We start from the raw sequence: 16,188 nt of genomic DNA on the forward strand, positions 1-16,188 counted from the left end.
GGTGGCCATCAGATCACCTCTGAGCCTGCGCTTTTCCAGGCTGGAGAGTCCCATAACTGTCAGCCTGTCATCATATGGTCTGTTTTCCTGACCTCTAATCATCCATGTGGCTCTCCTCTGCACTCTCTCAAGCTTCTCCACAACCTTTTTGAATTGTGGAGCCCAAAACCGGAGGCAGTACTCCAGCTGCAGCCTCACCAAGGCCAAGTACAACGGGAGAATGACATCCTGGGATTTGCTGGAGGAGCATCTATGGATGCAAGCCAGCATTTTGATCGTTTTACTAGCTGCAGCATCACATTGAAGGCTCATGTTCATCTTGTGGTCAATCATGATCCCCAAGTCTCTTTCGTCCATAGTGCTAGCTAGCATAGCACTGCCGAGCCTATAAGGATGCTGCAGGTTTTTCTTCCCAAGGTGGAGAGCCTTGCATTTTTTGGTGTTAAACACCATCAGGTTCTTGTCCACACATTTCATGAGTCTGTCAAGGTCAGCCTGGATCACCCCCCTGTCCTCAGGTGTGGACGCTTTACCCCAGAGTTTGGTGTCATCGGCAAACTTGGCCAGTCCGCTTCTGATACCAATGTCCACATCATTAAAGAAGATGTTGAATAGTGTAGGCCCAAAAACAGAGCCTTGAGGGACCCCACTGGTCACAGCGCACCACGATGATTGACTTCCATCAACCACCACCCTCCAACCACGGAGCCAATTCCCCAGCCAGCAGATCGTGGTGAGGCTGAGGCTGCAGTTAGCCAGTTTTGCTAAGAGGTGATCATGGAATGCCAGATCGAAGGCTTTTTTAAAGTCAAGATAAATGATATAATGAAAAAAGTAAATTTTGGAGGCTTTAAATTTTTAACATAAAAATATAATTTCCCTATTTTTTTATTCCCTTCAGGCTTTATTGTTTGAATAAAGAAATATCTTTTCCCTCTCTGAGTTACTTTATTTTTAAGCCATTATATGCAAATATGCATTTTAGCTTTCTTTTTTTTCACAAGTCTCACAAAAAATTGGATATTTCAAAAGAAAGGAAGTAATCGTGATGGGTGGACACAATATTTTTAGTTTTTTAAAAGGATCCTGTATTCTTGGTTACATTAATTTTTGTATATATATTTCTGGAAATCTTTTACAAAGTGTAACAACTATATTTTTAAATTGGTCATCCAGATATGAAAGCAGGTGTTCAAACATATCTGCAATGCTTAGGAATTGGGTATAAAGAAGCAGAGATCAGTGTTTGGTGGAGCATCTTGGATCTGTTAAAACTCATTAACAGTGTATGAGAGTAAAATCAAAATGCAATAGTATAATACTGGCTTCCAGGAATGTGCAAACAGCATGAAATCATCTGATAGCAAATAGCTTGAAATGTTTATATATGATCTTCAGTACTTTAAAAATTAACATTTCATATATTGTTTTCAGAATGTTAAGAGTGATGTTTTGTTATGATATGGAAATATTACATTAGAAAATACAAAATAAAGAGACAAAAGGAATTAGATTTTATGGAAGCTATCACTATTTTTCCCTAAAACTATTCATACAGTAATTTGATATAAAACAAACTTTTGAGAAAAGAGGCCAATTTCAGGTAACATTGTTGAAACATCTGGGGCTGCCAGGGCCTTTTAAAGATCCTGAGATAAAATCAAAATGATGTACTGGCAATTTTCTTATTTATTTAACTACAAAAAAGAGCACCAGTGTCTCAGTATTAGGGATTCACTTAAAGGGTTTGGTAAAATGCCAATTTATCTCTCCCAAATGAAGAGATAACCAAACACTGAGAAATGCCTCCAGCCTGTGCTAAAGGGAAGAACAGAACTGCACAGTTTTGAATCACACTAGTATCCATAGCGCACATTTGCAAAAACTCTTGCATCAGATACCTTATAACTCACACCAGCGGCAATGCGTAGGGGGTTCATGTACATGCCCTGAGAACGCTGGTGTACCCCCTGTCCCAGCGTCCCAGAAGTGCCAGCGGCGCACCACTGCCAGTTGCGGGTAGGCAGGATTGGCTGTGGGGGGGAACCCCCCCAGCCTGAGGGATTGGCTGCTAGGGGACCCCTCTAGGTTGCTGACTGTCCAGTTGGGGGCGGGGGGGTAAGTGCCCCCCGTGACTCAGGAGGCATTAGTCGCCCATGCCTCACACAAACTAAGTCCTTACTGTTTCTGTTTACAAGACTTAGATTTCCTGGACTGCTACAAAACTTTTTTTTTTTTTAAATCTTGGGGTAACTAATCTACATGAGAAGTCTCAAGTTAAAACTCTTAGCTGGCAAGGGTTTACCATGAGGTCAACTTGTGGGTAAAGGTTGACCTTGGTCAGTTTATCCTGTGGTAGAACTAATTTGCCTGTATACACTTCTTTTTTTATCTTAGGATAGCTTCATACATTAGTCTCCTCAAGGTGCAAATGCACTTTTGTAAGTTGGCACAATTCCTTTCTGTTGTCGCTCGTTCACCTTCTATCAAAAGATCTTGCAGAAATCTCCTAGATAATGTATTGCCTCCACTGAGCTAAACAACCCTAGTTATCGTTCATGGCAGTCCCATGATACGAGAATGACTGATGATGATGATGCCCCCACCTGTGTGTGTCTGTGTTTTGTTACATTGATGTTTGGAAGTGTTGCTCTTCACACTAGCACCTATATTTCAACACTGAAATGGTTGTACACACATAAGAGAATTAGTTATTAAATGCCTCCTTTCCTTCATTTACTGTTCACTAGTCTCCTGTTTTAAAAAGTCTGTCATCCCATCAGGGGATCAAAAACCAATTTCATGTGGCATGGACAGCCAATCACAAAATACAAACAGTTAAAAATGAACAGTATGCAAACAATTCATAGGCAAAAATCTGTTTGCATCAGCTATCCAAACAGCTGCAAATGGCAAATCAATTCACAAAAATCAAGCTCTTCACAGAAAGTTTCCAGGTAGAAAAAATGACTAAATTGTTCAGATAATGAATAACTAATTTGATCAGCTCAGCTATTGAGAAGGAATGCATGTATAGTAAATATTTATCCACACAACACACAGCATTATGGACACATATTTATACATAATTCACACACACAGACACACACGCATGCTTATTTGAAGAAAGTTCTTTCACCAAAAAGGAAAAGAAACAAGAAAATAAGACAAATTAATTCAACTAAGTCATTTCACAGGACACTGTTTCCTGTTTGTCCAAACAGTCCTGAGCTCTAACCAAGGACACAAAGGTAAATACCGAGAGGAGGTCCACAGGCAACTATGAGGAACACAACAGAAAGGAATAGCTTTCTTTTAGAAGATATACCAAAACACAGTTCACCTTCTGGTCCAGAAGAGTGGTGATTCTTGACATGCTCAAGGAACTTCAACGGTATCCAGTAAGAGTAATTAAACAAACTTTTGGAATTAGCAAAGTACCTGTCATCTTAGCTCTCTAATGGAAATCCATGTCTTTCTGGACATGATCTCTTCCACAAATAGCAGGCACAGGCCTGTATATAAGTTGGGTCTGCACTTTTTTTAAAGATTATAAAATGGGAAGCTGTATAACTAGTTTGCTTGATCTAAAAATGCTGCCTTGAAACATGCATTTTCTGAGGGTTTACAGCCACGTTCTTAGAAAGCCAGCTTTAGGCAGCCTTATTTCTACTTCATATTCAGTGGTTTTAGTTAGCATTGTATATACACTGGCATTGTTCAGACAGTGCTGGACATCTTGGTTCATTCAGACAAAAATCAAAGCCAGACCTTTCTCTTATCACTCCCCTGGGCCTTGCACAGTCACCTCTGAGTGGCGAGACATGACAGTCCTTAGAACGGCACAAGAGGACAAGGAGGGGTGTCTGAAAATCATGCAGCTGCTTCTGAACTATATGGCATCAATGTTCTGATCAACAGTCCTTCCCATAGTCAGTGGACTACTGCTGCAGAGGGACTACTCAGAGCTTGGGGAGGCAGCAGAGTCCATGTCTTCTGGGTCATGCTCATGAGGGGACACTGGCTGCCCACCTTTAACACGCTTCCACTTCATTCTTCGGTTTTGAAACCACACTTTAACCTGAATTAGAAAGGGAAAGAATTGATGATCAGTTCCCTTACCTCTATATCTGTCTGGGCATCATATTTCTAATGGGCCTTTCTCTGCATCGGCTAAGCACAAAAGGCCAGATTTTTATAGGTGTTTAGGTGTCTCATTCCAACAAAATCAATTCTTTAAAGTTCTATAATTCTTTTTCTTCACTTGATTGATTCCTTTATTGGACATTTATTAAGCTCTGATGTAAGGCCCCTTGTTAAGAGCACACCATAAGGATGAAAGCATGCTGACCTCCTTAATTCTCTACACTCTTATCCTCTCAAGTGATTGCTCAACATCTTTCTAACGTATAGGCTAAGTACAGACAGTCAAAAGCCCGAGGCTGCATCAATTCAATCTCTTCAGGTTAGTCTAAGCTGTGTCGATTGAACCACTAAACAAGCGAACAGACATTCATTTTTTATTCCAGAAATGCAGCCACATGCCTGTAGTGGCCCAGACCAAAAGCCGGGTGGCACTAGAGCATGCCTCCCTGCTCAGCTGGAGCAGACAGCTTGGGCCAACGCTAGCCCACCCACCCTGTGAGAGCAGGGTTTTGTGGGGGATGTGCAAAGCATCCTGGGATGCTGGGGGACTGTAAGTTAACTTGATTCTGGAGGGGATCTGGGACAGAAGTTCAATAAACTAATTAACCTAAATCTGTTAAGTTTGATATATATCCATTATATACATCCAGTTTTATCTTAAACCACTTTCAGCCATTTTGAAAGTGGTTTATGTGCCCTGAACTTATGTTGTGTTACAGATTTGAACCAGTTTCCTATCACTTACACCAGTTTCTGTGTAATTTCTGTCCCTAGCCATAAGGAGGACACCTTGTCAAATAAGAATCTAATGCCCTCTCATGCCCGTGCCCATTATTACTGAGCCAGGAAGCTTCCTGGGATTCTACAGAATTTGGGAACTTCAGAGGATTGTTTCAGCTCAGTCATGCTCATCAAAGTCTGAAAAGTATCACCAGATCCTCCTTCAGTTATGAGCCTGTTGGTGTGTGCCAGTGAATGTTGAGAAATAATTAAGATGTGTCAAGGCTCTGGGCGCTAGTCATCTATTAATACGTTTTCTGCAGCTTACATGAAAATAAACCAAGTTAACCAAATACCAAAAATGAGCTTCTTGGTTATGTCATAGTTAAAATACAGTTGCCATATATGTTACAACGTTTTTAGGGTATGTGCATATATTTATGCACACTTGCAAAGGTAGAAATTGGTGTCACATGGATATATATGATTCACCTTCTTGTGTAGGCAGACATAACTCTGTAAAATCACAGTTGAAGAGGCAGGGATTCAGGAAGTACCTGTCTCTCAGTGAGGTCCAGGTTCACTGCTATCTCATATCTCCTGAGCCTTGTCAAATAGTTATGGTGAGCAAATTCTGCTTCTAATTCCCGCAGCTGCTCCTTGGTGAAAGCTGTTCTCTCCTTCCGTGCTTTGCTGCTGGCTTCTGGCTTGCTACTGGAGTCCTGGTTTTCTAAGAGGCAAATGCATATTTTGTGTGAACTGTATTCATGGCAGCTTACCCAGCTATATGGTTAAAGAACTAAATCTTGCTTTAAGTCACAAGTGGAAGTGAGTATAATGGATTAATTCTAGCCCTCTTCATGACAACAGTCGCACAACTTGACATTAGTGTCAGTTTCTAGTTCAACAGGAAAAGAAGTGGGACACCATAGCGGTGGGCTGCATGTGAAGATAAAGGGTTCAGTAGCAGAGGCTGTGGAAACAAGGGCTAGAAGGACAATGAGTTATAGGTTAGGACTGAAAAGCCCTTCAAAGATGTGTGAAAGAATCCTAGGCACTTATGCATGTCTCCATCAAGCACTACTTGTCACTCCCTTTCATTTGCATATTTTTATATATCTGCATTTGCACCTAACTATCTTCTGTGGTGCCTTAGACTTTAGTCTCAAAGCCTATGCTCTTAATGAGGTGTATGGTGACCTCTGCTGGTCCATGTGAGAGTAGTGAAAGTCATTTTGCAAATATCTAGGGCTATTTATTTATTTATTAGATTTATATGCTGCACTCCCCCCCCCACCAAATATATATACAAAGCTCAAGGAAGCATGTATAAGTTATTTTGCTCTTTTCTAAAACAAGTGAACAAGAGAAAAAAACAGGAGAAACAAAGTAATATATCAAAGCCAGTAGTTGTTTAAAACAAACTGGGTACTAAATCAAGTACTAAAACAAATCAAGTACGAAATAAATGCACAGTAACTGGAGTTACTGTGTAGTAGCACTGGTGAATGCCTTTTAAGTGACATGACTGCACAATAGCCTATTAATACTATGCAGTAGTGTATTAGCACTGTTTGTTCTGTGATGCGCTACTGTGCAGTATTATTAGGTTACTGCACTGTTAGTGTCTCATGTAGATGTGCCCACTATGTAGGAAAAAACACCAAAATAGTATCCCAGCTAAGCCTTGCCTGATAAATGCCTGCCCAAGAAGGAAGGTCTTACAGTGCTTCCAATAAATGTCTAGGCTCAGGTTTAGTGGGTCTCAAAGGGGAGAGTACTAGAGCTAAGGCATGAGTATCAAAAATGACCTCCAATGTGCTTTTTCCAAGCAAACTTGGTGCATTGATGATACTTGCAGGTTGCTCTTGGGGATTGCAATGGGGCGTAAGGGACAAGGCAGTCCCCCTCCCCGGGTATATAGTGCTCAGGCTATAAGGCTTTATGGTTTGATACCAAGACCTTGGATTGCTCCCAGAAAGCCATTGAGCCAGTGCAGACTCTGGCACTGGAGTTATGTGCTCCCAGTGATCCACCCTGTTAGACGGTGGGCCACCACATTCTGTAATAGCTGGAACTTCCAGATGTCTTTCAAACTCTGAAGAGCCAACCTCAGCGTGGATGTGGAAGTCACACAGAACAATTGGATCTGGTTTTGGAATATGAAGAAGAAAAGAGGATGAGTTAACAATGAGCACTGAAAAATCAGTGGCCTTGAGCTTAGTGCATGGTTATGATAAGGGTTTATAATACACAGCCCACTCCACTCTGGTGCCTGCAGATACCCTGGAAATGTGTTTAGAACTTAAACCTAACCACAGAAAAAATCTCATTGGAGTGAAAACATAAGATATGCTGGCATCAGTAACTTCATGGCCATCTCTGTTATTTAGGCACTTAACTTTATTTCATGCTTTCCTTAACTCTCTTTTTGTGGATGGTGTAGTTGGTGGCAAAATAGCCCTAGGAAGGACATATTTCCAAAGCTTGCCTTTTAACTCTGGTCCAGAGAATTGCCATCCAAACAACAATTTTAAAAATTCTAATGGTGCTGCAGCCTCAGGTAAATGGACAGCTTGTAAAGCAATGGTTATTGGACGTTTCCAAGCAGTGTAGGGACAGAACTCCCCTACTTCAGAGAACAAAGCCAAAGCTTATGCCTTCATGATGGAGGCATGTTTCCAAGTGCCTGAACTCAAAAGTGAGTTCTGAGTTTTAATGGAATTGAAGATTTTTGTTGGCACATGAAAGCTAGCTTAAAATATATATATATATATATATATATATATATATATATATATATATATATCTGTAATTGCTTAATAATGCCATTGTCCATTGATTCCTTTGCTGACTGAAATGAAGACCTCTGCACTCCTGATTTGCAGTTTGGAGCTTGTGGTTATTTCATTGGAAAGAGAAACTTTGGACATTTGAGATTTGAAGATGAAGCAGAGGAGTGTAAAAGACAATGGGAAGGCAATGTGCATCTTGCCAAACTGCTCAGAATGTCTGGGCTATGCTGAATTTTGGGTTTTGCAGCACTACCTTCCCTGCGGGGCTCTACTTTGTTCTTTAGCCAACTTCCAACTCTGTCTTATATAAATATTTTCATCATTTAGTAAAGTCAGCAGGAATACAAAGTGATGTCAGGGCTGGAAAACCCCTCACTGTGCCATTTTGAACCTCACTGAAAAGTGTCATTAAATAAGATGCAGCAACTCCAGAAAACAACTATTCATTTGTATATTTTTTCTGAAGTCTTTCTTTAAGTGCCTGCTAAGAATTACCCACCCTTCTCCACTATTTAAAACCTTCTGATTTCAGTTTTCCACACAGCAAGCATACTGGTAACTGCAAGAAAAGAGATTAATAGAACTCAGATTAATAGAACTCAGAGAACCCCATGTAGCCAACATCTTGAAAAGAAATGGAGGAATCCATTAGGTAATTTTCCTATGTCTTCAGAGTATTTTAAGTGCTTATTTTTTTTGGTCTAATAAAAGATATCAGATTCACCCAAGGAACCTTGTCTGCCTATGTCCTTAGACCAACACGGCTACAACCTACACCCCTGTATTTTTTTTAAGGAAAGGCACAAAAAAATGTTGAAGAAGGAATAGAAATAGAAATAGAAATCAATATATCATCTATACCCAAGCCCAACATGACTTTGAATTTAAGATGACCCCCCAATAATTAAATTCTAGAAATGGAAAATTATACATTTCTTATAATTTTCCATGTATAGGACCTAATTATTGGAGGGTTGTCTTAAATTTGCCCCCTCTGCCACCTGTGTCCCTCTAAACACTTGTGTCCCCTGCCACTAATTATCCTATGCATCAGCTCTGGCTCTGGCTCCAGTTCCAGCCAGGGAAATGGAGCATGTGTTGGGTTTGGCCCTCTACCCACCACCATCAGGCACCAGTGGTAGCAGAAGCTCTGGCTCCAGCCCTGTCCCTACCCCCATTGGGTGCTTCTACATGAGATGCCTAACTGTGCCGTAGCTTAGTTTACCGTGCAGTGAGCTTGTGCATCTACATATGTGTGTGCTTACTGTACAGTAAAAGACCCTTAATCATGCTTGCAGGTAGCAAATTTAAGTACGATTAGTTACTCATGTATAGATGCGACCTGGGAGCAAGTTTGCCCCCACATCAGCTCTACTGCTAGGGGACTGGCCTGAGGCTAGCCCCAGGGCTCCAGGCTGGGAGCCTCTCCTGTCCCAGGGCTGGGCTGCCTCTATGGCAGCCCTTGTCTCAGGCTTTAAAATCCTGCAGCCATTTTCAGTCCTGGGGTACACCAGCAGGGAGTCTGAGGGTACTGCAGGCCCCTGTGTCCCCCTGGGCAGGCTGCATCCTAGCTGTGCCAGCCTACCTGTACCCCAGAGCTGCTGCCTGGTATCACACTGCTATGCATCAGCCAGGGCTGCACGGTCTAGGCCTGCAGGGTGCTTCAGGGTGCTGCAGACTCCGGGCAGGCCTGTCAGCCCCCAGGCCCAGCTGCAGGCAGCTTCTGGACAGCAGGCCCAGCTCCACCTGTCTGCAGCACACCTCCAGCAGCCTGCCTGAAGCCTGCAGGTGCTATGGGGCATTGCCAATGCTGTGTGGCTGCTAGTCACATGCCATGCCCCTGTGCTGGGTGCTGCAGGCAGCTGCCCAGGCCCAGCAGCACACAGACAGCCACGCAGAATCCCAGAGAGCAGTTGTGGGATCCCCAATGGTGTCTTCCTTGCCCATGCCCATGCCCATGCCCAACACCCGGGGCCCCAACTGGTTCAAAGAAGAGACTGGTGACCTTGTAGCACTGTGGAGTGAGGCAGAGGTGCAGCTCCAGTTTGAGCAGGGTGGCTACTCCAGTGCCTGCATCTATGAGGTGGTCAGGCCTGATGCAGAAGCACAGGCACAACCAGTTGGTGCAGCAGTGCTGCTAAAGGTCAAGGCTTTGCAGGCACAGTGAGTCGCCATGAACAACCACAATCGTTGTTCTGGCAGTGCCTGCAAGTCCATGCCCTCTACGCATCAACTGATGGACATCTTTTCATCCTGGGACCCAGGCTGCAGCCATACTGTCTACAGCAGGTGACCTGCCCAAGATCCTGCCCCAGCCTAGCACCCCTGGTGACATGTCACCAGAGGAGGGCCCCTCAGGTGTCCAGTGGCCTGTCTGGCTGAGGTCCCGGCTGCAGTCTCCACCAACAGCTCAGGAAGCCTGGGCCAGCACCTGCCTCACCAGCTCTATAATTTCAGGGCCAGCCACAAGGTGCAGCTGGCCAGGATACCAGCAGCCACCAGCAGAACAAGCTCCTCCCTTGGGGTGGCCTCCAGCTGGGTGCTTGCATGCTGCACCCCACCATCTGAGGACACCAGCTGGAGCTGCATGCTGTCACCAACAGCTGGGACCGAGCTTACCTGCTAGCTATGCCAGCTCTGACCATGTGGTAAGGCCCCACTGGGGGCCTCCCCACCCTGACCTCTGCCCCTGCCCCTCCTCCCCACCCAGCCTGGCTGCACTCCCTGGTTCCAGGTTGCCCCCTCACAGCATATAGAGAGGAGGGAAACACTGCAAAACTTTATTGAGCAGCCCCTGCCCCCACAGCTAGGTTGGCATGTGCCTCTCACACTCTGAGGAATGCATTGATGCTGGTGATGAGGGCCTCCTTAGCTGTGGGGAGCAGGGACATGTAGTGCAGCCACAGGTAGCCCTCCAGGTGGCGGTGGAGGTTGTGGAGCAGCTCTGGTTTGCTCCTGTGCTATCATAGCTCAGGGTCCTATACCAGGGGTGCTGGTGTGCCCAGGGCACCATGGCCATCAGTGGCAGCAGGGCACAGTAGGTCGGGCACACCTCGGTCCAAGCAAGGAGCTCCTCCCGCACTGCCAGCAAGATGCAGCAGTGTGTGTGTGTGGGGGGGGGGGGGAGGGCTGCCCCAGGGCACCTCCCCGGAGAGGTCCCCTGCAGGGAGGGCAGGAGTGTGGGCAGCTTCTCCTCCCAGTCATCTGGGAGCCCTATGCTCCTGAGCCTGACTGTCATGGGCTGGGCAGCAGCACAGGGAACCACCTGGCCTGCAGGAGTAGAGTAGGGGAGTGGGGTCTGGAGCCATGGCATCAGGTACTGTCAGAAGCCTGGCCTGTCCCACCCTGGGAATAAGGTGGGGGAGGCAGGCTGCCTGCAGCTAGCATTCTGTGGTCCAATGGCCTCTGGGGAGCGTGGGGACGGGAGGTTTGGCTGGTGGCCACCTGGGCCTGCCTGGCTGACTTATCATGGTCCCTGGGTACCTGTGCGTACCTGATCCCCGATCTCAGGCTGGGCAGCACACAACCCCTGGTACAGAGAATCTTATCTCTGAAATGTTGCAAACTCTCACAAACAGCTTTTGTCTCATGGCTCTACAGGGCCTGCAGCTGCACGCAGGGGAGAGGCCACCTTTGGCAGCCAGGATGTGGCCTCAGGGTCACTGCAACCCACAGCTAGGGCCCTGCGGATGCGCCAGCTCTGCCAGAGGAGGCCCCTGGATAGAACCCTCCTCCTGGACTGCCTGGTCATGGCATTGGAGCACCAGTTGGTGGACACTCAGGCCTGGCAGGCAGAGGATGTCACCTGAGAGGACACGTGGGACTAGGCAGACCAGGAGTTCCTGGAGTTTGAGCGGCTCAATTTGCTGCAAGAACAGAACACAATTCTGGCCCAGGCAGTGCAGGTCATGGACAATGACCATTGGGTGCTGGACACTGTTCTGGCCCTGGTGGTCACCATCATGCTGCCTGATACCTGGTCACTGACCCTCGCCCTACCTGCAGCCTGGCAACCGCCTGCTGCCCAGCAGCAAGCCCTTGCCTGAGCCTGGGAGGAGGTCCTGCATTACTTCTAGCTGCTAGAAGCCCCTGCCTCAGACCTAGTCCCAGGTCCAGCTCCAACTGGCCCTCCCACCTGGGCCCATCCCCGCCGTTCACCCCAGGTCCATGCAGGTGCAGAGCTGGAGCTACCTGCAGTGGAGCCAGGACTGCACGCCAGCCCTGCTGCCTCTGGACACTGGCTGCCAGAGGGGGAGCCACCCACGCCAGGGGACTAGTGGCTGCCATCCTCCCAGGGCAAGCCCCCCACTGGCTGCACTCACCATGGCATGCTCACACACAGGGAAACAGGCAGAGGCCTGGATGCTGGGCATCTATCCCTGGGTTCTACTCCCTAGTCACCCCCACCCCACTGCTCCCTATCCCAGGACACCACATAAAGGACACTAGACACGGTTTTCATGGGGAAGAGGGTGTTTTATTGTTGGTGGGTGGGGTGGGTGGTGCAGGGCCTCTGTTTGTTGGGGAGGGAGGAGACTCTGTTTACTGGGGAGGGTTGGGGGAGGGGGGCTCTTTGTGATTTGTGGGGAATACAAACTCATTCTTCTGACAAGTGTCTGCAGTGAGCATAGTGCTGGGGGTGGATTGGGGAAGGGGAGTCCATGGACAGTGATCTAGGAGGGCTACAGTGGCGAGTGCAGGAGGAGGTGGTAGGCCAGGGCCTCCTGAACCTGTTACTCTGGTCCCTGCTGGAGGGTGTGTTGCTTGCCTGAGGCCTCGGGGGGGGGGGGGGGCCTGCTGCTGTCACTGCTGCTGCAGGTGGTGGCCCAGCTGCCAGATGCCCTCCACCCACCGTGCCTCTTCCCCACACAGAAGAGCTCTCCCTGGGCCTTGCAGTTGTTATGCAGCATTGTGACAATGTCCCAGGGGAGGTTGTCCTTGGTGAACTAGAGACAAGTGGTGAGGGAGCGCCAGCATCCCTTGAGACTGCCAAAGGTGCACTACACCAACGCGTGAGTCTAGCTTAGGAAGTGGTTAAAGTGGGCCTGATGGGGGTCCAGCTGTCTGGTGTCGGGCTGCATAAGCAAAGGGAAGAGAGGGTAGGCAAGGTCCCTGATGAGAAGAGGTGGGACCACCATGGAACCCAGCTGCAGGTCTGACACCTGTGGTGTGAAGCACCCTCTCTCTACCAGGCCTGGCACGCTGGAGTTTCAGAAGATGTGGGCATTGTGGACACTGCCTACCCAGCTGGCACTCATGTGCATGAAGGCATCTCAGTGGTCCAAGAGAGCCTGGAACACCATGAGTGAAAGCTCCTCAGCTGTAGTAGGGGAGGTCTCTGGGAGGAGGGAGGGGGACAGGTGATGGGGATGTGGGTCCTGTCCAGGGTCCTGATGCACTGGTGGGATTCCAGTGCATGGAACCCCACCGCCACTGCCAGGGGGTCATGTATTCGGAGCACAGTGTCCACCAGCATGTCCTGGAGGATGCCACACACCTCCAGAACAGCCTCCCCAGTGGTGGCCTTGCCCACACCAAACAGGTGGCTGACATACCACAAGCTAGTGGGCATGGCCAGGTTGAGCAGGGTGAGGTCAGCCAGGTGTCCACAGGGAGAGGCAGCCACATGTCAGTGTTCTGGTGCTCCAGGTGGGGCCAGAGCTGCTCCACAAGGTCCTGGAAGGCTGCCTGGTTCATGTGGAAGATCTCCAGCCACTGCTTGTTATCCTATGTGTGCTGGACAACGTGCAGCCACTAGTTCTGGCTGGCCCAGCGGGCCCAGAGAAGGTGGGGCTGGAGGCCTAGGAGGGTGACGGCAGCCCTGGCAGTGGTGTCCAGAAGCCCCTTGTCGGTGTCTTTGCTGGCAGCAGCTATGTGGTGGCAGCAGCAGCCCTGGGATGGCATGCTGTGGTCAGGCAAGCAGCCACTATGAGGGTCGGGGAGCCTGGGCTTGCAGCATAGGTGGTGGAAGGCCAGGACTAATGGGGCTTATCCCCCTCCAGATGCCAGGCAGTGGGTAGGGTTGCAGGGCAGCCTAGGCATGGGCTCCAGGCAGCTGCAGCATGCGGGGAGGGGCACGCACAGATACAGATACTCAGCTGTGGCTTGCAGCAGACCGGTGGCATGTGGAGCACTGCCCACCACAGTAGGTAAGTCTGTTGTGGGGAAGGGGGAAGCGGGGGAGTGGGGCAGATCAAGGACCCTGTGGTGAGGGAGGGAGTGTGGCAGGGGCACGAGTGAATGGAGTCCTGGGGCCGGGTCAGGTCATGGGATGCTCAGAGCCTGGGCGGCTCATGCAGGGGCGTGGGGAGGGGGGGGATGGAGGGCTCCAGCCACTGCGTGCACCCCAGCAGAGGCCTGAGGGGCCTGTGCCCCCCCAGATCTGTGCACAGGGTGGATGCAGGCTGCTGCTGTGGGCTACTCTCTGTGTCCTGCTACTGCTGCCCAGGAGCAGTGTAATGCCATGGGCCTGCCACGTGCCAATTACACCATGTCCCCATGCTGCTTGGTGGTGGCAGGCACATGGCATTTCACTGTTCCCAAGGCAGCTGCAGCAGGGCACAGAGCCCAGCTTGCAGTGGCAGCCTGCCTCCACCTCGCACACAAATCCAGGGGGCACGTGCCCCTTGTGCCTCCACTGGGGTGCATGCAGCGGCAGAAGCCCCCCCCCCTCCCCCATGCCTCTGGATGAGCTGCCTGGACTCTGAGTGTCCCATGACCTGCCCTGGTCCCAGAGCCCCACTCACCCCAGCCCCTGCCTCTGCTCCACTTCCTCCCTCACTGTGTGGGCATCGATCTGCCCCTCCCCTCCACGGCCCTTCCCCATGACAGAGCTATGTGTAAATGCACCCCATATGAGGCAGGGAGCAGCTGTCTGGCCTTGAGCCTGGGCTAAGGCTAGAACCACAGCAGTTCCCTTGCCACTGCATGGTTCCTCCCCACGCTGTCCCCTTGCACCATGTGGTCTTCCCCATGCTTCTCCTGCCATGTGCCCCTTCCCACATGCTCACCCTGGGCTGCTCATTGTATGGTCTCCTCCATACTTTCCCCGATTATGCAGTCTCCCCTACATTTCCCTGATGTATGAATCACCCTGGGCCCAGCCTGGGGCAGGTGGTGGCTCTGGCTTTGAACCTGGGGCCAGAGCTACAGCTGTAACCTGCCCCAGCCTGGTACTTAAATCAAACACAAGTATGAGTTTTTCAGTTATCTCATTGTTACAAAGCAGTTGTTAAATTTGCAGTTGATATATATATGTGTATATTTTATATACGTATGTGCATGTGTATGTGTGTAAATAAAAAGCAATGTCTATACACTGCAACATCATCTACTAAAAGCTTAATTTGTTCACCAAAGCAAAACCAATTAAAATAATCCAATCAATTTAAAATGTAGGATTCATAATGGAATCATTCTTGGTGCTTTCCACCAGAAATGGAGAAATAAAATATCAGTGATATCTTTTAAAGGGAACTGATTGTGTCACCTACTAACATAGTCCTTTCCCACATTAGACAAATTCTTTTCCAGTTTGTAACCATATGTTCCCTGCTGCTAGAACTTTAACTGCCCCGCAAGCAAATTACAAAAAAATAACAAGGTGGGAAAACAAAACTCAACTCCAAATATCTCCCTTCTCCTTCATGCCCACAGTGCCCACAGTGCCAGAGTTGTCCCTTCACTCAGGCCCCTCCTGAATAAACAGACTAGATTCATATTATTCCCCAAAAGTCAACAAATCAGGGGTTGGGCAAAGCAACAAGAGAAAAAAATCTCAGACCTGAGCCCTCCTACTGAGCACCTACCATAAGCTCCTGAGACCTTTCAACTAAGAGGTCTCCCAGCTGACCTCTGCTCTACTGGGCCACCATCAAGAGAGCGCTGTGATCTGAAAGGCCCCAGATCATGCAAGGTTACAGGCAGAGGCATAACTGGGTGCTTGAGCATCCTGGGTGGCAGTCCCGCATGGACAGCATCAGTAGCTATTTTGCCAGTGTTGCGGCAGTCTTTTTGCATCACCACAGGGTTGGTACCCAAGGTTGCCCCTGTCTTTGTTATGTTACTGGCTACAGGCATCAAGGCCAACATTAATTGAGTCTGGAAGCAAATTATTAGGCAGTGTAATCTAAACAATCAGGCAGCAACAAGCACCATTACCTGAAGCTCACAAGTTAGCCTATGTGAGTCGTTTGCTTCTGAAGAAGGTAATTTCACTAGTCTTTTTTTCGTAAGAGACTATTCTTGTCATTTTAAAAGCAAATAGTGTTGTCTTTCTGGATGAATATCTATGGCAAAGAACAGGCTGTGTAACTTGGAACATGTACCACATGGAGTTACTAGACTGGCAGGTTATTTATGATGCGGGGGTTTGTGCCATTCCAAAAGTGGAAACTGGCTTTAATCTGCTTTGGGGCTTTTGGCCACAGAATATGGAAAATGCAGAATGCACATAAAATATGACAGCCTTCAGGAAGACTTTTTCTTCACCACAGTCCATAAAAACCCCAGAGCAGAAAGATCTTTG

At 48.1% G+C, this 16,188-nt stretch overlaps 1 protein-coding gene across 1 annotated transcript in view; it reads right to left on the reverse strand.

Moving 5' to 3' along the window:
• Window positions 1-864: 864 nt before the first annotated feature.
• The window catches only part of MEOX1 (mesenchyme homeobox 1), a 29,522-nt gene continuing 14,198 nt past the window's right edge, over window positions 865-16,188 (reverse strand). Inside the window, exons 2-3 of the mRNA XM_006266368.4 lie at window positions 5,424-5,596; window positions 865-4,081 (exon numbers count right to left, since the gene is read on the reverse strand). Coding sequence (XP_006266430.1) covers window positions 3,959-4,081; window positions 5,424-5,596 — 296 coding nt within the window. The 3' untranslated portion in view covers window positions 865-3,958. The remainder of the gene's footprint in view (window positions 4,082-5,423; window positions 5,597-16,188) is intronic.

This window comes from Alligator mississippiensis, chromosome 4 (assembly GCF_030867095.1).
Source record: "Alligator mississippiensis isolate rAllMis1 chromosome 4, rAllMis1, whole genome shotgun sequence".
In the NCBI taxonomy this organism is placed as follows: domain Eukaryota; kingdom Metazoa; phylum Chordata; order Crocodylia; family Alligatoridae; genus Alligator; species Alligator mississippiensis.